This window comes from Zootermopsis nevadensis, unplaced genomic scaffold (genome assembly GCF_977971745.1).
Source record: "Zootermopsis nevadensis isolate Lab colony 2312 unplaced genomic scaffold, Znev_1.0 Znev_ptg000022l, whole genome shotgun sequence".
In the NCBI taxonomy this organism is placed as follows: domain Eukaryota; kingdom Metazoa; phylum Arthropoda; class Insecta; order Blattodea; family Termopsidae; genus Zootermopsis; species Zootermopsis nevadensis.
The window spans coordinates 14,049,107-14,074,479 of NW_028259154.1; the positions used below are offsets into that span (position 1 = coordinate 14,049,107).

At 39.2% G+C, this 25,373-nt stretch overlaps 2 protein-coding genes across 8 annotated transcripts in view; both read right to left on the bottom strand.

Annotated features, from left to right (window-relative positions):
- Positions 1-25,373, bottom strand: part of CarT (Carcinine transporter) — a 73,873-nt gene that overhangs the window by 23,301 nt on the left and 25,199 nt on the right. For 2 of the 5 annotated variants that reach the window (XM_087353660.1, XM_087353665.1), the window contains exons 1-2: positions 1,306-1,426; positions 486-713 (exon numbers count right to left, since the gene is read on the bottom strand). The exons of 2 other annotated variants lie outside the window; for them this stretch is intronic. In XM_087353660.1, the coding sequence (XP_087209786.1) occupies positions 486-713; positions 1,306-1,410 (333 nt within the window). In that variant the 5' untranslated portion in view covers positions 1,411-1,426. Of the gene's footprint in view, positions 1-485; positions 714-1,305; positions 1,427-8,005; positions 8,141-25,373 lie in introns of those variants that run through there. One more of the 5 variants, XM_087353661.1, reaches the window with a different exon arrangement.
- The window catches only part of LOC110838575 (Importin subunit beta Fs(2)Ket), a 28,733-nt gene continuing 4,794 nt past the window's right edge, over positions 1,435-25,373 (bottom strand). Inside the window, exons 3-16 of one of the 3 annotated variants that reach the window (XM_087353655.1) lie at positions 24,986-25,044; positions 24,678-24,860; positions 21,592-21,792; positions 20,013-20,165; positions 17,387-17,749; positions 16,744-16,915; positions 15,529-15,920; positions 14,738-14,941; positions 14,148-14,378; positions 13,595-13,702; positions 13,157-13,300; positions 9,103-9,323; positions 8,006-8,170; positions 1,435-1,493 (exon numbers count right to left, since the gene is read on the bottom strand). In XM_087353655.1, coding sequence (XP_087209781.1) covers positions 1,460-1,493; positions 8,006-8,170; positions 9,103-9,323; positions 13,157-13,300; positions 13,595-13,702; positions 14,148-14,378; positions 14,738-14,941; positions 15,529-15,920; positions 16,744-16,915; positions 17,387-17,749; positions 20,013-20,165; positions 21,592-21,792; positions 24,678-24,860; positions 24,986-25,044 — 2,630 coding nt within the window. In that variant the 3' untranslated portion in view covers positions 1,435-1,459. Of the gene's footprint in view, positions 3,551-8,001; positions 8,171-9,102; positions 9,324-13,156; positions 13,301-13,594; positions 13,703-14,147; positions 14,379-14,737; positions 14,942-15,528; positions 15,921-16,743; positions 16,916-17,386; positions 17,750-20,012; positions 20,166-21,591; positions 21,793-24,677; positions 24,861-24,985; positions 25,045-25,373 lie in introns of those variants that run through there. The other 2 variants (XM_087353657.1, XM_087353656.1) reach the window with 2 other exon arrangements.

Consider the following 25,373-nt stretch of genomic DNA (forward strand, 5'->3'; position numbering starts at 1 on the left):
CATTTGAGATAAGTTTGATTAAGACATTGTTTATTTAACTTGAATTAGTTACTCTTAAGATGGGTCTGTGGTAGCTGAATGTAATGAAATGTAAGGTAAGGTAAGGTAATGTAATGAAATGTTTTATAGGTAACAACAATGCCGAGTAAACAGATGACGTTTCCTAGGTAACAAAAATGCCGAGTGAATAGATGTTCCTTATGTAACCATTATTGTCGATTTGTTGATAAACAGATGAAGTTTCCCAGGTAACCATTGTTGTTTATTTATTGATAAACCATTGTTACACATTTTCATTCCACTTTTTGCCGAATGACACTGACCCTAAAATATAGACGTATTTACATAAAAAAAACCCACCAGAAGTGGGGAAGGAGGTCTGCGGAATATCTGTACCCTGCCAATGAGGTTCATAAAGATAGACAGAATACTCAAAGATTTGTTTCCTCGTCAACTGACAAAGGTTTGTTATACAAATAACTTACCTCAGTAGGAATAGCAAGTTGTCTGCGGTCCTGGGGACTTATACCGGGCAGGTCCATGAGCTCAGGCACATGGCACCAGTGATCGGGAATATCGGCCATGAACAACTGGTTGAAGGCACAGAAGCCACACGGTACGCAAGCGGGAAGACAAACTAGCCACAGCAACAGCTTCTGATAGCGTCCGAACTCCCCCACATGAGGCAAGACATCATCCAAGTCCATGCCATCCTACGGCCAGAACAGCATCACACTACACAACACAGCGTCGTCTGCACCTATTTCTTTTAAACGGGCCAGTAGCAGCTCGAGAAGTTCGGTTTAAATCATGGCTCTAAAATTTGTCTTCCGTTGTACTTGTACACCCGTTAACGTAGTACGGTACAACTAAATGTTATTAGTTACATTAATTAATACCACAGATTAAATTACAGAGCATTAGTTGACGGAGGATGCCTTTCTTGGAACTTTCAAAATTACATAGCAAAAAGTCAAACTCTACTTATTAGAGCTTCTTTAATATATGACGTGTTTGAAGTGGGAAAGTCAGCCTCTTCAAATAGCTTTTACTTTTGAAACTGCATCCCTGATTACAGGAATCCATAAGCTTGACACAATTACCTTGGCGACCCCTGACCTCATTGCGGAAAAATGACTATGGAACATGTGTAGCGTAGTGTGATTAGGTTTGTGACAATGTGTATCACTGGTCCATCATGTCTGTAAAATTGCGAAATGAAACATTACACAAATCTGAAAAGAGGAAGTTCTGGAAAATGGTTGGAGTCTTGGGGTTTTGGAGACAAAAAGAAATGCAACTTACAGTGACCTGTGTCCCCGGTCGAGCTTCATTCTGTTGTGACATTGCAGGGACTGACAATGCAAGACGAAGGAAGCCCTGGCAGAACTTGCTGGGAAAGTGTATCATGCTGGTAGAATTTAATCCTTCAAGTACTTCTAAATCTTCAAGATAATTTTTATTCATCTGCATTACAGAATTGTTTTATCACCCTATGAAAAAAAAGTGCATTGGAGTATTCCAAAAAAATCTTTCTCAATAACTAGGCTACAGAAAGTTGCCAACATCATATTTTTATCATTGCTTTTAGGATGCACCTTCAAATTAACAAATTAAAGTGACGGACAATAATACGTTTAGCAAGAATAACATAACTTATATACTTGAACCTTACATAGGTTTTTTTTATTAATAATCATTGGCATATAAACAAGCAGCAGTAGCAACAGGAACGGGATTCAGGTTTAAGGATTCTTTCAGCGACTTTAGGGAAGGTCGTGGAGACTTGAAGGAACACAGAAAGGATGGGTGGGATGAAACAAGCTTGCACACTACCTCGTGTCATGGCACACAACACGCAACTCTCGCACCAGCATCCATAAAAAAATAACACATTCACACACCCCGCCCCAAAAAGTAGAAACGATCACCAGGTTCATACAGTCTGTCATTTTTGTCGTTGGCAACTGAACTGTTTACACTTTTAACTGGCTTTAAAACACTCAAACACACTCATGCTCACAAGCATACAAGTAGCTCATTGATACAATGCAGATTACATACTTCCATGCCGTTGGAAGGGTCGTGAACACACTTCGGCTGGCATGTGATTTATTCGCAGGCACACGCAGGGACGCAATTATCACACATCAGTCAGGAATAGATGAGGCGGTCAGAACCAAACCACTGCATCAAAGGCGGCGCTGATGGCCGGCCTCGATGGGCGTTTTCAAAAATTAACTGCAACATCATTTACCTCACTGACCAAACTCGATGCTGCAGCAGTTTTGAACGGACCTCCTCATATCACAGTTTTTTTTAAAGGTCAGTAAGTTACCTTGGATTCATATACTAGTGAAGTCACCTGAAATGAGGATTGCCGCTAGTTATCACTGCGACGATCACACAACGGAATAAATCGGTGACCCCACGCACACATATACAATGTTCTTAACCTACGTTACAATACCAACAAATCTCGGAAAAGATAAATGATGCAAATCAATAAAATAAACATGTCCATAACACATGAAAAATTGGAAGAAATTTTCAACAATATCATATTCAAAAACTTGGACTAAATTCAATAACCGAAAGTTTACAAAAATATTATTATACATTATTTAATGACGTCGTTACTTTAAATCTTTAAATTTGGGAAATAAACATACAATGCTTTACTTACCCCTGAAGTCTGGCCAAGGCAGGGAACTGACCTGACCTGACCTACACAACTGGGTTATAATTTTAGTGACTGGCTCTTTGATATCTCAATTAGGTCTGAGCCAATGGAAAAAAGATCCACACCATCTTTTCATCTAAAGGCACTTCAATCATTGGAATTTAAACATCTGAAATAATACACAATTAGTACTGGTAACAGAGTGAAGTGCCTTTCTGCTTAACTGGCAAAGCACTTCAACTCTTGGTAACAAATTTGACCAGTAGGATATGTCAGTTGCACTGCAACATTATCTTCTTTTCCTCAGCTGGAAAATATTATTTTTAAAAAGTTTATAGAATTTCCTGAGCAAGAAAAAACACGTGTGCCGAAAATTCAGCAGAGGAAGAAATTGACATGTGTCGAATGGGAATTTTCCTTAAGGCGGTAGACGAGTTCTTTCCATTATTTATTTAAAAGTGACGGTGAACTGGAATTTGCCTCACGCATCTTCTTCCATTCCCTCAACATACTGTCTTGCTTCGTTCATTTGCCCTGCCCGCTGGCAGTTCGGTCGTGTTGCGTCGTGTCCGTCGGTCCGAAGTCTTCATCACGCACCCAGCAGTCAGTCACTACTACACTACACGTGCACACTCGCTCGCACGCTCATCGATCGCACACACTTTGCTTTTTTCCAGTCACTGTGCACACTGATTTATTATTCTTTGTTTGGAATCAATCGCTCGCTCTGTTGCACTGCCTCTTTCACCCTGGATGAGCCCTCAGAGTGGAGTGGGGATTTGCAGACAACCAAAAGTAGGAATAACAATATTGAGAAAGTGTCTCATCCGATCATCTTCACCCGGCATAACAGAATATGAGTCGGATCTACAAATGGAAGAATTTCAAATTTGAGTGTCTAAGCAAGATGCATAAATTTTTAAGTTTTGGGCATTTATGTGAATTTAGAGATTTTTTACCATTCCACACACACCACTGATACCATTCACTGCTTGCAACCAGAACCCACTTTCAGACAAACACATCAGAACCGCTGGCAGAAAAGTATTGAAGGCAAGAGCACCAACATAACTACAGACAAATATGATCACATTCCTAAGGAAAAGGCTCTGTTGTCTCAGACTACGGCTAAAAGAATTCTAACCCACTCATAAATTTCAAGACATGCTGACTTTCTGATATTTTAAGTAATAAGCTATGACCCTCCTTCCATACTAACTTGGGTACCAACCATAAAGTCTCTATCTTCAAACAATCTAGCTAGACCCTGTAGAAATAGTACTCAAGCACCATTTGTTATTCATTTAACGATGCTGTCAGTAGCCCACTACACAGCAACAGATAATAAGACAACATAAATAAAGAACTGGAAGGGATGTGGCCCAATTGAAGGTATTATCACAACACGGTGCGTCTTCAAGTTGAAGACGGAGGAAGATACGGAATGTACTGGATAAGCTGGCCAACGCAGAAGACTGATCAGGAGTGGTCCTCTGATAATTAACTCATCATAAAAGACGAGCATGTTACAGAATGCTAACACGTTTAACAGATTCTTTGGAATGATATAAATGGAAAATAGATACAAGATTTGGGACTCCGAATGTTAGGAGTCGCTATAGGTCGCGTTAACTGAAAAACAGTATGAAGTGTATTAGTGTATTAATTGTAAGTTAGAGTTCGCCAGAGAACAGGAGGTCCAATTAGACAATGATAGCACGAACCAGCAGATGATTTTTTTTTACCTATACAGGAATGCCAACCATCGCTTATGGACAGCCTTTTTATGTACATAAGGTAACAATACCAAGAGGTCTTTGTTGTAATACTGCTGTTCTGAATGTGCCCCACCTGACCACCGAGCATTACAAACCATCATGCTAATTCAGTATAAATGACAAGCAGCTATTGAAAGTGGACTTAATATAAAGGGTAAGATACTTCATTCTTAATGCACACAAACCTGCAACTACGTTACCCAAAAATGATAACATCCCTTTTTTTCAACTTACCTTACGTGTTGAAGTAATTATATTAATTTTTACAACTCAACATTTACACATTCTAAACATAGTTTCTTTCCAATATGGCCCTCTGCCTTATCATTCACGCTCAGACAATACATCCCTCCCTTCCGAGAGAGTTGCTCTCCATAAGGCCCCACAGTCATGCCATAATCAATTCAAAAACATAAAAGCAAGCCCCTCAACAAACAGCACTGTCACCACATGATCAGAGTCCGCCAATTAACTTATTATGTGGGGAACTTAGGCAATAAGAACCACAATTCAAATATGTCACTCTCCAGTGTCCACAATTTATTTCTGAACTACATCACCCGTAAACCCTGACGACTATTGCTCAATCCCACTTAATATGAACTTTATCATCGCGGATTATTCTAGTGACCTCAAATTTAGGGCTGCATGCGACATGCCAGGATACTCAGAACACGTCAAATTTTAACGTTTCCAGCTTCGAAGCTAATGAAATTTAACACTCTTACATACTGTTAAACATTTTATTACAATTTTTTATTTCTTTTCAAGGTAAGTTCCAAAATTTTAATTTATGACTCCCTTCATTAGGCAACTTCTGAAGAGACATTTACATCCCAGAATTATTATCTGATCCATTTTATGAACACCAATTACCAAACATTAACCGAGTATACAATTCATCACATAAATTATAACTAATGATAAATTTATTTAAGCCCTTATTTATATCAATAAGAAAATATGAATAGGGAACTAGCAATTGTTGCCACTACAACTGTGGTTGTAACAGGCTGAATCGAGGAGCAGAAAAAGGGAAATCTTTGTAACTTAAAATATTCACTGTGAAGTATATAGTATGTCCACAAAGTCCCTTCGGAGTTTTGAAAAACTGTGGCGAGGAAACAAATTGAGCCTGGAAGTTTCACTAGCATGTGGCTAGCTCAATTTGTTTGCTCACCACAATTTTTCAGAACACTGAAGGGACTTTGTGGACACACTGTCGTACATATCTTGGCAAGAGGAAAAAATTTGCAATGTGAAAGGAGATGCTAAATTTAAACAGCAATTTACGCAGAATATAAGCAGTCAGTGTGCTTCTGCAAAATACTGGTATAACTACATGACAAACCGTCGTATTTATTCTAATCAGACAAACCACATCAGCTACGATTTCTGAGGCAAAGGTCATATTAGATAGGGCAGAACATACCTGACCTCAGATCCTGGAAATGCATCTGGTAAATATGTTATGAACTCTCCACATAGCAATAATTGCAGATGCCCCCAGGCCTGGCACATCAAAAGTGAAAGCGCATCAACGAAAATAATACCTACACACACAGTGATGACTAAACTATTGTACTTGTCTGCACAAAGATTACAAAGCATCCTTTTATCATCTGCAGCAAGGTCTTTTAAAGTCTTTCATTATTGCTGCTGTCCACGCCATTTAACTTGGCACCTAACAGAATGGAACTGGGTTGGTGGAAGCTTAGTACGACACATTCCACACATGCTCTGTTCAGTACTAACAACCAAACTAACATTTATCCACCGTAGGTACAATACAAGCAGTGTGAATGTCTAACAATGTAATGAATCATGCTTCGGAGAACAAACCAAACTAACGAGCTCAGCCAAGATCACAACTAATGCAATAACGGCAACATGTCTTCCTGCTTATTTTCAAAACCACAAATTTATCTAAAATAATATCAAATCCAAAATCTTCATACTGTAACCCCCCTCTGAAATTTCCTCTCTAATGTTACATTAATTTGGTTACCATGACTGAATCATTTGCTTATACCTGAATTGTTTGTAGATCCCTAACAATATAAATGAAGATTATTAATTATGAAGCTTGTTATAGCATCACATTCTCCGTCCTCCCTGTCACTTCAACAAATGCTCTCAGTGCACTATTCTCAAATGCCCTTGATTGAAGTCTGTCATTAGATTAACAGACGCAAGTTTCACATCCAAACTAAACAAGACAGAAATTTATATTTCGCATATTTAATTTTTTTTTGTTTCTATATAGAGATAAAAAGCAAAGCTGTCCCATTATGCAATGTGGAGGCACCTGAAGGGGTACAGCTCCTACTCATTCTTGACCTCAAAACTAGATGGGGGTGAGTGGTCAGCATCATGCCCAGGTCATGCTCTAATCCCAGAGAAAGTCTCCAGTACCCAATGCACAGGAAGCTGGGTGGGCCTCAGAGTCTAAAAGAAAAATCCTTTGCCCCTGCCTGGGACTGAACCCTGGCATGTCCAGTCCGTAATCAAACACTGACTAAGCTACCCCAAATCCCTAGACAGGAGGTAGAATATCCTAAACTGAATGTTAACATGTGTAATGGTGATAATTTGGATAGGTTGAGTCCTACTAATGTTGGTAGCGTGGCTTGGAATGGAGCAAGGCAAGATCACAAGGATGCTGTCGTCAGCTTAAACAAGCTCACCTGATATAATATTTCTTCCAGTGAAGCTACAGCGTGTTCCCTAAGATTATACACCATTTATTTCTAACACTAATTATTACATAAATTGCATTCCTACTCAGGCTAGTTCACTTTATCTCAACAACACTCTGGTTACGTAAATTTTGAAGATGTATCGTTCTACCCATACCATACTCGGAGTCATCGTCTCAGCACTTACCTGTTATCAGTAGCCGATCAGCTGCCCCTTGTCCATGGCATCAGTGACCTCCTTGTATCCTCAGAGTTCCAGCGGTTCTGACAGTGATCTATCTCCCACTTCCCTTGTCAACTTTTTCGTTCGCATTTTCCCATACTTCTGCTGACTGCCTAATGGCTACGTCTGCATTTCCGGTTAATTTTTCTTTCTCATCCCCTGAGAGTAAGGTGAGCTAGCCTTGCTACTTTACTCAATGCCAGGAAATGACATCAACACATCCCTACATTCAAATGTCTACTATACTTAATTCTATGTAACTTCAAATCTCTACATTCCTAATTTACCATATATTAACTAAAATTAATTCACTACACATGCATTCCCCAAATTTCATCTGCTCTTCATTTCTCAAAGTTAATTCCAAAGTATTTAGAAGCATTTAATAGACTTAAAAGTGTGTGAAAAACCAATGTGATAAACAGGCTTATAAACAATAAAACAAGTGACTCATTCTTTCATTCCATGCATATGCCCCTCGGCTAAATTTTAAAAAGCTGTGTATCAGCGCCAAAAGAACGATTCATTAAAACATTCGCAAAATATTCCGACCAAACCTAAAATGTTGAAGTGTCTGCACACCTAATCACAATCCTACTGAATTTTCAAATAAATCACTTACCAGCTGGAGGTGGCCGTCTTGAGCTTGCGGACCTCCTTCGTAGCCCACGTGGCCAGCGTCTTCGTTTTTGACGCTCGGGAACGTCTTCCTTGGGACAGCAATTCATTTATGGGCTCCACATCTAGTAACGGCAGCATCTTAGCACCAAATGCAGTGCACAAATCACTAAAACAGGAAGACAGTAACAGTACTTGGGATACACACATTCATTATCAAAGTAACGTTTCCTCCAACCATGTGACATAAACCAGAACTAACATTCCTGTCACAGTTCACTGCTGCTAAGTTGTCTTACTGACAAAAGCAAACGTAGAAATATTAGTCCTCACACGCTGTTTGTCATTAAATTATTGGCATGACCAATTGGCACCACAAATAACATGTGAGAAAAGCTGTAAAGCTGGGTGGAAGAAAATAACTGGTTTCTGCATCTCAGTGGAGTACAAAACAAAATGGACATTTTTCACTGTCTAAAATTTGGAGGTGTATGCTACCACAGTTAACATCTGGAAAGCGGATTTTCTTCTCCTAGAATAAGGAAGTGGGTTAACAGTATTTACAAGCTACCAGCTATAGATAGCATTAGAAACAAAATCGCAAAAGCAATCAGTGCAGAAGGTTATAGATAATTCATGGCCACCGTAATAAAGGCGCTGAAAAAAGCCCTCCCTGTCAAATACAACATTAACAAAATAGAAGATTTCTGTCTTCTGGGTTGTTGTGCTGTGTAGTCTGGTCAATGGTAACCAACGTTTCAGAGGTCATACTGATATTCATCGCCCTGATGACGGAGGCAGTATGACCGATGAAACGTTGGTTAACATCAACCAGACTGCACAGCGCAACAACCCAGAAGACAGAAATCTTCATATTCACTGTTGTGAAAACCTCAAATCTTACATTAACAAAATTACTTCCTTGCTACAATAAAGTTCTCATTATAGACTTTGCTTCTTCCATTACAATTATAACATAAAAAATATTTTGCAATTACCATTTTTGATTACGCGATGTCCTGATTTAACCAGAATCTGCGTGTAATAAATAAAGACAAACCTGATATTATATTCAACAGCTAATAAATACCAATAACTCACCCTACGAGGCCAGCAGAAGCTGCCACATTACTATCCGAGTGATCAGAATCCTGGGCTACAAATGTAATGAACTGCACAATGAATGTGACATGGGGTTCCAGCAACTGTATATCTGGAGTGGGCGCAGTTCCGTCACCTTTCAATCCCTGCACGATACCAGTATATGCCTCCAACACGCCTTCACGCAGCTCATTCAGATAGTCGACCATGTCGTAATCAGTCTGTTAACATAATTCATTATTAAAATCTACGCACACTGCTCCAATTAAAGCTCGGAAAAGTGTACGAACTAGATCAGACAGCAAATTAGATTTAACCTTGCAAACAAATTACTCTTTACCATAAGAAGCTGGAACCAATTACCTCCAGGCATGCTAGAGTCTTTCCCCTGTAAATTAAGCAAATGTAGAAAGAGGGTCAAAAAAGTAGTTACACGCAAAGGGTTATTAAGTGGGGATTAGATGGTGATAAGGGAAGTGAAGTGTCTTAGTCTCAAAGTGATGAAGTGCTTCAGTTCTTTGGGATAAAAGTTTCATGTACTGAGGTCTGACTTTATATTCTACTCTAAAGTATTGTGATTAATTAATGGATGTGTGTTTTTGTATTGTGTGTATGTGTGTCCGTGTAAGGTGGAACGTTTTTGTAGGGGGTGGATGTCTAGTTATGTATGTAGGGTGTTCTATGAAGTGTACTTGTTTGTATTATATATATTTTGTTGTAACTGTGTAGTGAAAGAACCACTACCACCAGGTGAAAACAAAATTGCAGTAAATAAATAATAATAATAATAATTTACCAGTATCAATATAAAACAATCACAATTTAGTGGATTAAAGCAAAGGAAGAAATTCTTCTACAGTGAAACCTCGATGCATCGTTTTCGGCGGGGGTGGGAAATAAAAACGATAGATGCGGGAAAACGATAGATGCGGGAAAGCATTAAAAATTTAAAAAAAAAACAATGTTTCTCTTTCAAAGTTACTTCTTTTTACCAAAAAAGTCTTTAATGGACAACTGGTTTGTCGAAACTTTACGTTTTAGACCAAACAGAGTACTTTCCACGTTCAAAATGTTTTCCTCGTCACGTTCGCTAATATTATGGGCATAAAAGAACGACTTCACTTTTGCCAATGCAGCGTGTGCTTCGTCGTCTTCCTCACCGCTCCCACCCCCTTCGCGATCGTCACACAACTCATCAATCGTGTCGACTCCGCATGTAGCAAGCTCGCTGTCTACTGCCGCGTAGTCACCAAATTTAACCACGTCTTTCACGGCGCCAAATCTATTCCAGTCTTCGTGAAAGCCATCATGCTCATCCACACTGACGTTAGAGTCTGCTTCTGCACGAAGTTCACACCCGTAGCCACCTTTGTGAAAACAATTCAGAACAGTTGGTTGGGAGACATGCCGCCAAGCTGCCACTGTGAAATGAATTGCTTGTAGCACGTCAATTTTCATGTTGACATCCTTCCCAGCATCCATTGCACATACAGCTGTTTGCACAAGGCGCTTTCTATACAACTGCTTGAAAGATTTTATGATGCCCAAATCAAGCGGTTGCAAGACGCTCGTGCAATTTGCTGGATACTGCACGACTTTCACATTTCGTAGAAATGTCGTGTCCTTCGGATGAGCGGCACAATTATCAACAAACAGCAAAATCTTTCTGCCTTGTGCGCCCATGGAGGCATCCAGAGAACTTAAAAACGCCGTAAAGATGTCTGTTGTCATCCAAGCCTTTTTGTTGGCGTGATATTTCACCGGAAGTTTTTTCATGTTTTTGAAACAACGCGGTTTTCGTGATTTTCCAACTACAATCGGAACCCGTTTGTCACTACCGTCACTGTTAACACACAGAAGAACAGTAATTCGGTGTTTTGCACGTATTCCCCCGTGGCAAGATTCACCTTTCAATGCCAGAGTCCTATCTGGGAGGGCGTTGTAGAAAAGTCCGGTCTCATCCGCATTATAAATGTCCCGCGGCTCATATCCCTCCAGCAGTGTTGGCAGTCTCTCGAGCCACAGCTCCGTTACTTCCACATCCACAGCAGCACTTTCGCCGGCTAACTTCTTGTAGACCATACCATGTCGTTCTTTAAACCTACTAATCCAGCCATTCGACGCTGCAAAATTTTCAATATTCAGTCTTGCGGCTATTGTCTTGGCTTTTTCCCGCAAGATGTTGCCATCAACAGGAATTCCTGAGGCCCGCGATTGCTGGTACCAAGTGAAGAGGACACTTTCTAGCTCACTGAAAGTTGATTTTCTTCCGGATTTCCTTTTTTTGCATGAATTACCGCACTTGTCAGTTTGTTTTCGGATTTCTTTCTTCTTTGCAACTATTGAATTTAAAGTAGATGGTGCTAATCCAAGGCGTTTAGCAATGTCGATTCTTTTTTCAAATGGATTCTTCTCCACTTCTTCTATGATTTTTAATCTTTCTTGAAGAGTTCTGACTTGCTTTAGTGGGCGAGACATGGTACAGGAATAATAACAAAATAATTAACAGGAGTAAGAGGAATAACAAAATATTTACGGGAACAACAACAAAAGTATAGACTGGAACAATAACAGGAAGAATGGAAGTACTGTTACTGCCGAACACGACGAAACGTAGCCGTAGAAGACACTGAACCACTGGAAACGAGATGAACCAGAAGAATGAAAAGTGCCGCCAGCCTTTCCTTTGTACTTGTAATAAAAGCATTTGTGAAGAAATTCACAGTGCACATGCCATTTGGCATCTCTGGAACGAAATATGAGTGCACCCTAATTAAAATCGTAAAATTTCTGACAATGAGCACCGCCATTCACTCCAACTATCACCCCTGCACCGCTGACCCCTCATTCCAAAAGGATCTGTGCTGGTTGGGCGACATAACAGGTTACCGCTACTGTGTATTCCAAAAACATTGTGCGTCTTTCGGTATTAATTTATCTCAAAACCCAGCATTTTAATTTCTCAGAAACGATCATTGCGGGAAAATTGTTGGCCGGGACTAAGATTTTTGAACGATCGATGCGATAAAACGATAGTTCGAGGAACGATAGAAGCGGGAAAATGTAACATTATTTTATATGGGATGTATTCGGGACCGAACAAAACGGACGATGCATCCGGGAAAACGATAGTTCCGGGAACGATAGATAGAGGTTTCACTGTAATAAACAAGAATTTTAGACTTTCTAATACGAAGGGACTCGTCCATAAAACAACAGTTACTGAGAACTGCTAAAGAAAGGTTTCTATAAAGAATTAGCTCAGAACAAAGTTACGCAATGCGTATCCATCAATTTTTGGGACAAAAGCAATGAATTAAATGACATGGAGGAAAAAGACAACAGCAATAACAAGCCATTGGCAGTTCCAAAATGACAATTGTTTCGATGTGCTTGTCTATCGAGATATTCTGTCAATAATTATCAGTTTTCAGAACAAGAATAACATTTAGACTTTACTAAGTAATTAGTAAATATTGCTGACAGAACTTGGAAGAGGAATAGACTGTTTCCCCTTTACGAAATCATTAAAATCAATTTCTTACATTTTTCTACATTAAACTGTTTGCTTAACATTTCAGTCTGGGCATCAGCACAGTGAATCTATGAATCGGTGTAAAATTCTGCCATGTAACACACCTCTTCTTGTCGTAGTGGTGGTGCTTGAGTGCCTCAGTGACCCCAAGAGCTACTGGTAGGGCCTCCCTAGCCAAATTGGTCGAGGGGGAGAGGTCACACTAAGACAGGTACCCCGGCCCTCCAGATTGGGGGTTGGTCACAAAGCTAACAACCTTGCACCGTAAAAAGGAAGATATTTCGAAACCTCAATCACAGACGGACCTAACAGAGGACCGAATGGAAGAGGAGAATTGAGGAGGCCGTGGACCGAACACGGACCGGAGAGCCATAGAAGAAGGAGAACACACCTCTGAATCACTACTCATATTAGTGTCCACTGTTTTTGTTTAATATGATACATAAAACACTAGTCCCACCCCATTCACCTTTCAATACAGAAACAAATTCAATATGAGCTACTGCAACTCTCACTCACCCGATCTACTTGAGCTTGTGAAGCTTGAACCAACGTCTGCAGAACAACGTCAAAATATTTCTTAAATGCTGGACCAATACTCAGAGCAATATCTCCAAATGCAGAGAGGATCTGAGGCTTCACTGACCGATGAACTGTGTTATCCTAGAAAACAAACATCTCAAATGATTTTGTTATACACATCAGATTTTATGTTTTACTGAAAGATTGCGGCAAGAGTTACTACAAAATATTAAAAAGTCAGAATTGGAAGTTATTTCGGTAATGATTTCTGAAGCGACATCTCATTATCTAACTTGGAAATGCGCACTAAACAAAGACACCTAAAGAGAATAATTACCTGTCCATCTATAAACATTTGTTTATTGCCTAAATAATTGTTCCTAGTAACAACATGTTACAGCATGAAATAAGTCACATTGAACTAAAAACACTCACACCAAGGTTTGCAAGAAGCAATGTCATTATCTCATCGCAAAAAGGAAGAATTTTATTCTTCAAAGCTCGACAGATATCTCCTGTCAATCCCACTGCAGCACCACACACCTGGAAAACATTTTTAAACAACTCCGTTAAAACAGAATTTAAACAAATTGACCTGACAGCTACCCATCCAAATTATCTACGAGGGAAGCCGCATAACGAGATGTATAATCTGTACTGTTCACCAGATGTGATTAAAGATTAAAGTGAGTGAGGAATGTTAACGCAAATGGGGAGATGAGAAATGCATAAAAGACTTTACCTATGAAAAAACTGAATGGAAGAAATTACCTGAGACCCCCCAGAACTTTAGTTTTTCTAAATTATTCAACTTGCCTTTCTACCACAGACTTCCGTCAAACATTTGGTACCTTTAATACATTTTCAAAAGCTTAAGTTTGAGAGCAGAGCTCGCAAAATTTGCTAGGCTCAGGCACAGATTTAAAATTAATAACCTCACATATCTACAAACAAAATTAATATTATGAGAATGAATGTACATGCGTACCTGATATTCAGCATGGTTCTGAAGACCAAGACAAAGGAACGGTTTAAATGCCTCCATGTACTTCATGAATCCCTCTCCCAACACCTCTACTAGTGTCGACACTGCCATTAATGCGTCTTCCTGGACACCGCCTGCCTTACACGAATTGGAATTGAACATCTGAAGAAGCGCAGTCATGATAGCATCTGATATTTGGGGAGCATCCTCTGCAGTTACCTTCCTCAGTACACTCTGCAATATTGACACCAACATGTTTAACAATACTGACAATCATACATTACTCAAGCAAACGCAGAATAACAGATTCTATTACACAAAATTCAACATCTGAACTTGTCTGCAACAGAAGGCCTGTTTCATCAGCATTTTTAATGAACTACCGTGGAATTTCAACAGAGTGTCAAAGTATCTTCGCTCATAACCTTGTGAACTTTGAGTTGATAAGAAAGGGTGACTGTGGCCCCACGTATGGAAAACTTTCAGAATCTCTAATATCAGATAAGGGAAACATCACACTAAAAGGAATAACTATAGGTGGAGCTGCATTCTTAATCTCTGCAGTAGATGAAGGCAAATGGTCACTGTCTCACCTGCAAAGTTGCACAGAGGAGGCTCTGCAAGTCGTTGTACTGCGCTCGGTCACTGTGGCTCTGAATGTGCGTTTCCATCTGCAGCACCTGTTGCAGTCGCTCCAAAATAACCATTGTGGTCTTCTGCACAGTTACGTAGCAGTCTCGTGGAGAGTTCTTTACCATTTCCATCAAAGCTTCGTACGCTGCTGATCGCAGATTAGCCTGTGCATAAGCGATGCACAAATAATACATTCTTTCCCATGTCAGGTACTCTTAATCTATGCCACATTATGAAATATTCCATTAAAGAACATAAAAGCCTTAACCCAATTTTCCTGGTCCTAAAACCGTGTACAAAGTCTCGTGAATCTACACCTTACGCTTTGAAAACTATTTCCTCGGCAGAATACAATTACGTATTATTTGGATGAGGGCGATGTCAATGCCATTTTGAGGTTAGAACGTATTACCATTTCAACGCGCATGTAATACGCTATTAATTTAATTTAATTTTGACTGACAGTACAGAATGGCCTACACTGTTAAAGATTTCAATGATTTCCAGTCATAACGTTAAACAATAATGAAAAAAGAAAATGGCATCTGTTTCGTAAGATTTTAAAGAGAGTATGATGCTGAGTAAAAAGATGAATAAGTGACATGCTCCAGAAAACTGCACTTATTATACTAAAGACAAATAAACATGTGCAAGACCATTGTAAGTCACGAGCAGGCCTGGTTCTAAAGTTATGTTACCACTTACATCCGCAAGCTAATATCTTACTTCCAACATCAAACCCAAGTCATACCTGTGCTCCATCTGGCCTGTCTGTTGTTTCAAGCAGTCTCTGCACAATATACTCAAAGTATTCCGATAAGCAGTATGTGTCTGGCTGTGCCTCATCCTCGTTTCCTTCTGCCTGCTCATAGCTTGCCTCTGCCAAGCCAGTAAATGCCCAACACACATTTGCCGCAACTCTGGGTTCCGACTTCAATCCAGCGACTAGACTCTCCAAAAGTGGTTTCAAATACGTCTCATTAATAGCTGCGTCAGGGATAATCTCGCACACACGGCCAAATGTCCAAGCTGCCGTATCCCTCACTACAACGCTAGTGTCATACATGGCCTCTATTAGTGTTGGCATTGCCTGTTCTACAAGTGGTTTCAAGGTACCCACATCCAATCCACCAAGAATCGATCCTGAAAAGAACCACTGACGTTCAGTACACACCATAAGTGCCAGACAAATGCCTGCAATTAGAATTATATGGATATGCGTTAAGAATTGAGGCGGGAGACTGGGAACTTCAGTGGAAAAACCTCTTCAAAAACAGCTAGTTGGAAGACGGAGAAGGGACGGATTACATTTAGATGGATATTAGGGAAGCAGGTACATTTATTAATTTATGGTTTATTTGATGACACTTGCAGAAGCTTAGATTATATAGAATGAAATTTTATATAGCGATTAACAAAAAATATGAAGGATATAGATACAATGTGAGTGCATAGTAATTCATGTACATTTAAGTAAAATTTATATTTCACCATGTACAATTGTCATTTGTCATTTATGAATTAAGTACTGTTAATGGCACCTGCACCTTGTCGTGGTGGTGGGGCTCGAGTACCTCAGTGACCCCAAGAGCTACGCTGGCGGTAGCATAGCTTCTGGTAGGGTCTCCCTAGCCAGATTGGTCGAGGGGGAGAGGTCACACTAAGACAGGTACACTGGGCCTCCAGGTTGGGGGTTGGTCGCAAGGCTAACAACCTTGCACCGTAAAAAGGAAGATGTTTCAAAACCTCGATCAAAGCCTCGGACAGACGGACCTAACAGAGGACCAAATGGAAGAGGAGAATTGAGGAGGCTGTGGACCGAACACAGACCAGAGAGCCATCGAAGAAGAAGAAGAAGTGACAGAAGAGGTTTTTTAGTCACTGGCCCCAAAGGGAAAATTATTCTTGGCCAAAGGAAAGAAAAAGGATGGACCACCATACTCTACGCCATACAAATACATCTTACCAAAAGCCATGAGGGCAGCATCCCTGAACCTCCAATCAGCACTTTTGATGTTGTCTTTGACAAAGGGGAGAACAAATGGCACAATATTATCTTCGCAGCATGTAGCCAGCAGCATGAGACATACACCTGCTGCTTTACTGGGGTTCCAATCATCCTCATCATCATATTCCTCCTGAAAAGTGAAATGAAACATCAAAGAAATACAAATATCAGAGTGTGAGCTGTTACGTTTGGATTGGAAAACTTTATTGTGGCTACAAACTCCAAGCAAAATTCAAGAGAGAAAATATGTATCAGAATGGATATTTGCCATTTCAATATTTATGTATGAGCCTCACATAAAGTATAGATGTAATAATGAATTAAGATGAACTAAAATTACATTTCCACAACAGATTTGTGTAAATCCCCAGAATCAAATTTCATTCAATTACATTCTGATACTTAGGAAATAAAGCCCAGGAACAGATGTAAATTCACCTACATTGCGTCATTCCATACATTCTATGCAAAGAATGCAGAGTAAGAAGAAACTACAGCAAGTATGACCATGTTAATTTGAAGAGGAAAAGTAAAGTTCAAATTTTGATTAATGAACTGATTAACACTCTGATATTCTACCATATTAATGTTCTCAACTAACCTGCTTTGTAAGTTTCTGCACTAAAACAGGAACAAGAAACTGTAGTGCTCCTTTTGCATAGAACCTAGAAGTCCTTTGAGGTGGCCGTCCCGCTTCCGCTGCTTCACTGTCCTCTATGGCCAAGTCCACTTCTTCATCACTCACGTTGGACCAGAATTCAATGCCTTGTAACGCAACTTCATCAATATCCGATTTCATAGCTTCCAAGGTGATGGGAAATAATGCCTGCCCCATGTATGTTTCCATGTATTGGTAATACAGTGACATAATCTTTACCAGACATTGTAGCGCCGCGACTCGAACCTGCGTGTCTGAAGACTGCGTAGCTTCACAAACTACCTCCATTATATAGTTACGTTCAGACTGACAAAGAAAACATACAAATATAATGCATTATAAATGCTGACACTCATCAGTAATTACTTTAAGTACCTAATTTTCCTGAAAGTTTAATTACCGCAGATACCATTCTTATTACTGCAGCAGATAGGCTACTGTTGAAAAACAAATTACAATACACTGCACAGCCTCAAGAATGAATTTTCTTCAGATTTCACTAAACATTTACCATATTAAAAATGTTGCAAATCCTCAGAGTAGCATATGAAATGGCAAGTTTGTTAAGGACCAAGTTAGAATTTGTCCCCAACGCGGCGCCTGCCAAGGCATTTTTTGGGTGCCCACAATGTTACGGAAAGAGTTTATACTGAATAATGAAGGCAGTTCAACCACGAACATTATGAAATCAAAACGCAGATCTCGACTTACTGACGCCCATCTTGACGATTGTTTGCGAGCAGCGACATCATTCTACATCCCCAAATTTGAGAGACTGGCCGATGAAATGCAGCGTCAAACATCGCACTAACTTCCAACTTGAATAATAATTGTATTTATAAAACTACGTATTTTTGATTTCATGGTTTCTTGTATCATTAAACGTCGTGATGTTTTGCGTATTATTTGGTGTCCATATCTTATTTGTCCAGAGAAAAGAAAATTTTCTTTGTTAATTGGTTTGTGCCTGCCACGATCTCATAAGCTCTCAAATGTGCCTGTAGGCACAAAAATGTTGGTGACCACTGATGTACACAAATGCGTTACTTCATGAAGATACCATCAGGAGACACTTCCATAAAATGTTGTTACCAAGAGCGTGTAGACCTATTACAAAGATGACTGACAAAAGGAGACTGTACATAAACCTAAGAGCACGAACCACTTTGTTCTTAGCTTAAAAAAGTACAGTGGCAATGCAGAGATGTCTAAGGTACCATTTGGCTGCACGCGACAGAGACAAGCGACCGAGGCAGGCGAAAGAGTTATGAGACATAGACTGGTTGCTTCCTGTCTGCTCTCTGTACAATTGTATGAAGTACAATTACGAGTGCGAGACAAAGACAGGCATCAGAAACAAAGCACAGGAGACTGCTCTCGGACCAGTAGTCTCTCACGACGGGCTCAGGCAGCACATGTGTTGTTGAGTAAAATAATGGCAGAAATTAAATTTACTGGTGACCAAGATGAGCAATTGGTAGAATTAGTAGCAGAAAACCGACCACTGACCACCGACAGAAAGATCCTTCTTCGCGTCTGGTTTTGAAGATTGAACTCATAGGTTTTCTTTGTTTCTTTCACAACAAATAACACAGTAACACATCATCATCATCATCATCATCATCTTCTGCTTCTTCTTCTTCAAGTAACCTTTTTAGAAGCATTTTTGTACTCATTTTTCACAGAATATGTGCACATATGTCTCAACAAAACAAAGAAAACAAACACTTTGTCATTTTGGCGTGCCGCATGTCTCGCTCGTCACCTCAAAAGGTTGTGGCTACAAGTTGCGATGTGTCTGTCTCCCGTCTCTTTCGCCTGCCTCGGTCGCTTGTCTCTGTCGCGTGCAGCCAAATGGTACCTTAAGTGCTCATTTTCGGATGCGGCAGGCACTTTCTCGACAGTCCCGATAAAATAGTTTGGTTATGAAGCAAAAACATCTTCATCAACAAAACAAGCAGTTGCAGAATTAGCAATATGAGATGATCTCTCTAATGAATCCCACAATTAAATATGATCACGTACCTACACAAAAGAAGCGTAATGTACAAAATTTGGCGCAAATGATCGACAGAGACTAGGGCTTGCTGTATGAAAGAGCCATACTGCATAAAATGTCTTTTGAATGAGGCATATTTCTACCTGGACAGAACAGTCCCAAAGTTTTACTTCTGGGCTATGGAAAATCTGCATGCGTTTAACAAGAAACTGCCGCTGAGATTACAATGTGGGCTGCCATATAAAGCCATGGGCCATCTCCAAGGCTTGATGTTTGTTTGAATGTTTGGGGACTATTTCGTGCATCAACCTTGCATTTTGCCATACACCAAATTATAAGCAATTTGATTAAATCAGCAAAGTCTAATATCAGCTTTAGTAGAGTTAATATGACCAAAAACTAAATCATTCAGTTAGCTTTTAATGTATACTTCCAAATAACACTTCACTGAAATCTTTCAGATGAAACATGCACAAATTAAAATTAATTTTATGCACTTCATGAAAGGAACAAAATAAAAAGCAAACCAGAATACAATTAATGTTGAAACTGTCGTACAAGCAAACATACCTCTTTATCAAAATTTGCTCTAGTAAATTCAAGGGAATTGAGGAGGGCGGTTGTCGCAGCTAACCGAACGTGGTTGCTCAGCTCATTCTGACGCATTCCGTGAATAATAGCAGTCAATATCTGATTTGACTGTGCAATTAACACTTCATGTTCCTGTAAATAAAAATTAGACATTTTGAAATCAGCTTTCTTAAAATACAGCGTCCACTTTTAAAAGTATTCTATGCATAACTCTTCAGCGTGGATACACAGGTAACCCTCAACTTACGCCGGAGATGCGTTCCTGGATGAACCAGTGTAAATTGAAACTCTTTTATCATGTAAATCAATGGGAAGTCAATGACATGCGTTCCCAGCACACAAACATTGACGAGTAATATAATGGCATTATATTTAAAGCTCTGAAATAACGTAAATAAAATAAAGGGTATTTAAAAAATATATTTTATACAGATTTCAGTCTTCTGGGTTGTTGCGCTGTGTAGTCTGGGCGATGTTAACCGACGTTTCACAGGTCATACTGCCTCCGTCATCAGGGTGATGAATATACACTTACAATCGGCAATTCGTTCATCCCTGCGATTCTTTCATGTGATTGATGTGTACAGTCATCTCTGCTGTTATACAATAGTTGCATTCATGTAAGACACCGACCTATAGAAAATCACGTAGTAAAAATAACCCCAGTATTTCCGCTAAGATTAAATTAGCCCTTTGAAAGGTTAAAGCACCAGGAATGAAATTGCATAAGAGCAAACTCGCATATGCAAAAGTTTGCATTTCACAAACAGCTTTTACCGATTCATCGATCTCATTGGAGCAAATTCACCTTAACGAAACATACGTAATTGCAGAGATGACTGTATTTATAATTTTTATTCAAAATCAGCGATGTAAGAATTACGATTTAGTATAAGAAGCAGTACGAGTTACATTGTAAAACGTTATAAATAATAGTAAAATATATTTTTCCCACTTTTTGACTTCTTGGTTTCAAAATTGGCGCAAATCGAGGGCTACCTGTATTCTACATAGCAGCTGCAGCCCATAACTGAACATGTTTTCAGCTGATTAATTTATTAACCACATTATAAAAACTTACAACTGATGGAAGATGAGAATCAAGACCATTCACAGAACCATGTGACCCATATTCTAATATCCCATTCCATAAATTTTGCATTTCTTTATCAACAAAATACTGTACAGTATCTACCATTTTGGCAATGGTTTGGAACCATTTGTACAAATATTCCCACAAGCAGCCAGTGATGCCACTAAAATCAAGCACTTCCAAAAGGATACAGACTCATCGTAACGTACAAAATGCATCAACAATTGGTTCTAACATATTAATATTTTGTGACTGCTCTCCTAGAAAGTGTTTGGAAGTACGCTACACAAAACTCAGAAACAAAAGGATAAAACACTAATTGAATATCGAAAATCTTCAGAAATATTTTCTTATCACATGAAATATCTCATATAACAAAGGCGATGGTCTCGTTTGGTGAAATTAGTACATACCAACACAGTAAAGGGTATACATAAACTGGCATACTCAATAGATGCAACTTACAATATCCTGACAGATGTAGCCCATCCCTTCCAGCGTCGCTTCCTTCATCATCTCTGTACTTGTTGGGTCGATGACATTGTTCACCATCACACCTATGAGTTCTGGCCACTGGCCAACAGGAAGCTCTGCTACCGCTACATACGCTACACATTGCGCCGCTGAACTTGGTCTGTTATTCTCGGTACCAAGAGCAGCTAGGATCTAGTTAAAAAAAACACCCGATATCATCCAAGTACGTCAGGTTTTACAATTAAAAGTGTCGACAATTTAACATGATATTGAACACATAAAGTAATGCAGAATGATCAGGTTATTCTGTAGGGCTTCATGTATGTCACACAAGTCAAATGTTAACTGTCAAATATTTTATAAATTTCATCCAATTAAACATAAATGTGGTTGTAAATTAATAATGCAACAACCTAACGTCACATTGCCTGGTAGAATCTGACATGTTATAGGGTAAGAAACCTCTGTTCACCTTTACAGCTAGATAAAATTATTCTGCCTTATTAAAAACTTTTCAATGGGCTGTGTAATATTAATCATTGTAATGTCAATAACGACTATAACCTGCAACCTTCTTTCTCTCTCGACGAGTGGCAAAGTCGCCGATGTATTACTAAATATAAGCAAGTTTAGTCATAGAAAACAAGTTCAAATTAAAGAATTTTTGTCCTTTGTTTAAACACCAGGAATTCACCAGTAGAGTAAAAGGAAGACATGAAGCTAGTAGAACCTTTAGGAATAAGAAAAGGGAATACCTGAAGGGCAAAACTGCTGAACTTGAGACAAATAATAAGGGAAAATATATCAGAGACCTGTACAGAGGCATTAATAACTTTAAGAAAGGATATCAACCCCAGACCAATTTCGTAAAGGATGATAGTGGCAATTTGCTTGCAGATCCAATAAAAATTGTGAATAGGTGGAAAAATTTCTTTAGTGAGATCTTAAATGTTCATGGGACTGGTGATATTAGACAGATTAAAATGCATACAGCTGAACTATTGGTGCGAGAACCTAGTGGAACCACCCATTGGGAAGTTGAAAAGTTATAAATCTCCAGAAATTGATCAGATTCCAGCCGAATTAATTAAAGCAGGTGGCAAAAAGTTGCATATGAGGATGCATAAGCTTATTCAGTTAATTTGGGATAAGGAAGAGATGCCACAGCAATGGAAGGAATCCATAATTATTCCTATTCATAAGAAGGGGGGTAATTACCGAGGAATTTCGCTATCAACCTCATACAAAATTCTATGAAACATTCTTTTGGCAAGATTAACCCCATATGTGAATGAAATTATTGGGGATCATCCATGTGGGTTCAGACAAAACAGAACAACGATTGATCAGATCTTCTGCATTCGTCAGATACTAGAGACAAAATGGAAGTTCGATGGGACCGTATATCAATTATTTATAGATTTCAAAAAAGCCTATGACTCTGTGAAGAGAGAAGTGTTATATAATATTCTTACTGAATTTGGTATACCAAAGAAGCTAGTGAGTCTAATACAAATGTGCTTAAATGAAACCTGTAGCAAAATTCGAGTAGGTAAATATGTATCTGAGACATTCTTCATCAAGAACGGTCTAAAACAAGGAGATGATTTGTCTCCCTCGCTCTTTAACTTTGTGCTAGAATATGCTATCAGGAAAGTCCAAGATAGTCAGGAGGGTTTGCAATTGAACGGGACACATCAGCTATTGGCATATGCTGATGATATTAATTTATTGGGGGACGATATGAATACAATAAAGAGGAACGCAGAAGTTTTACTAGAGGCTAGTAGACAGGTGGGGCTAGAAGTAAATTCAGAAAAAACTAAGTACATGTTGGTATCTCGTCGTCATCAGACAGGCGGGTAAAATTATCTTAGGGTAGCTAATAAGTCCTTCGAAAGGGTTACAAAGTTCAAATATTTGGGAACAACATTAACAAATCAAAATGACACTCATGAGGAAGTTAGGAGGAGATTAAATTCTGGAAATGCTTGCTACTTCTCAGTTCAAAATATTTTGTCTTTCCGTCTGATCTCTAAGAACCTGAAAATTAAAGTATACAAAACAATAATCTTGCCTGTTGTTTTGTATGGGTGCGAAACATGGTCTCTCACTCAGAGGGAGGAACACAGATTGCAGGTATTTGAGAATAGGGTGTTGAGGAGGATATTTGGGCCTAAGAGGGAAGACGATGGGGCATGGAGAAAACTGCATAATGATGAGCTTAAAAATCTGTACTCGTCCCCCAGTATTGTCAGGGTGATTAAGTCGAGAAGAATGAGATGGGCGAAGCATGTAGCGCGCATGGATGGGACAAGAGGTGTGCACAGGGTATTGGTTGGGAAGCCTGAGGGAAAGAAACTGCCAGGGAGACCTAGATGTACATGGAAGGATAATCTCAGGCGGGATCTATGGGAGATATGAGTTGAAGGAGACTGGATTTCGTTGGCCCAGGACAGGTTCCAGTGGAGGGCTTTGGTTAATTCGGTGATGAACCTTCGGGTTCGGTAAGCCATCTAGTTAGTTAGTTAGTTAGGATTTGAGGTTTTCGTGGTGGCAGGTCTGAAGATTGCCGGGAGTTGGGTGGAGAGTGGAAGGGAGCACTGGCCAGAGTCGGATGTGCCCTGAAAAGGGGGGGGGAGCCACTTTGGTGTGTGGTGCGTCATTCCGTGAAATCATATAAAGAAATTCTTGAATAACCAAAAGGTACTCAGTGCATTCTCAGTATGTAAATTCTAAAAGGTTATACTCACATTTAAGAAATACAGTTATTTTGAATCTGATTACTTTCTTTTGGTAATTGCTCAGATTTGCTTTCCTTAAGAATGACCCTCACTATAAGTTACCGCTATATCATGCTTATGTGACCATAAAGAAGTACCATGATCTGCATTTGACTCATAAGCCATTCGTTGCTTACCTTCGGTTCAGGCCATTTTTCAAACATAAGATCAATACAACTACCCCAATACTAAAGTATGAGATTAATTTATTGAATGGTTTGAACACAAAACTCACCATAACACCAACAAATTGTTTGTATAAAAATTTCTAATAGTAATATGATATAAAATTACATTTGTCTTCACGTAAGCTCTGGTTTCTTCTGGAAAGGCAAGCCAGCGTTGCTGGTATTGTGTTTTAACAGCAGGATCTTTGGATGTAAGCGTATTCTTGAGCTGGAGTCCTGCTGCCATCCGTGCCACTGGACTATTACCACCATGGTAAAGAATGTCTGACAACGTCCTCACAAATTCTGGCTGTACATAAATAAGAAAACAAGGGTTAACAATCATGCCTGTATATCCTAAGAATCGAATGCTTGTATTCATTACAGAAAACGTGTTTGCAATGATGTTAAGTTATTGAGGTAATTTATACATACCAAGTTAGTTTGTGCCGCTTGTTCCAAATAAATTTGGGCTGCCTCCAATTCATTCTTATCTATAAAGATTTCAAACACAAACTGTTTCAACATTCATTACAAATAGCACAATAAACTTGCACAATTCGTAAAACAGCAAATATCAAGAGTCCACCATATTGTAGGTTATGTGAAGGAATATTTAGAATGTATATTGATTTAACTGGGATATTTGCACGCCCAACAGAACGACCTAGCATAATATTCATCATATTTCAATTAGGAAAAGTTCACATTAAGTTTCTGAAAAATATCCAAACTTATTTGCGTTTCATAAGAGGCCATGAGACATCAGTAACGAATTTTGTCTCGCAAACAATGACTGAACTTTGAATTAATTGTGCATGTT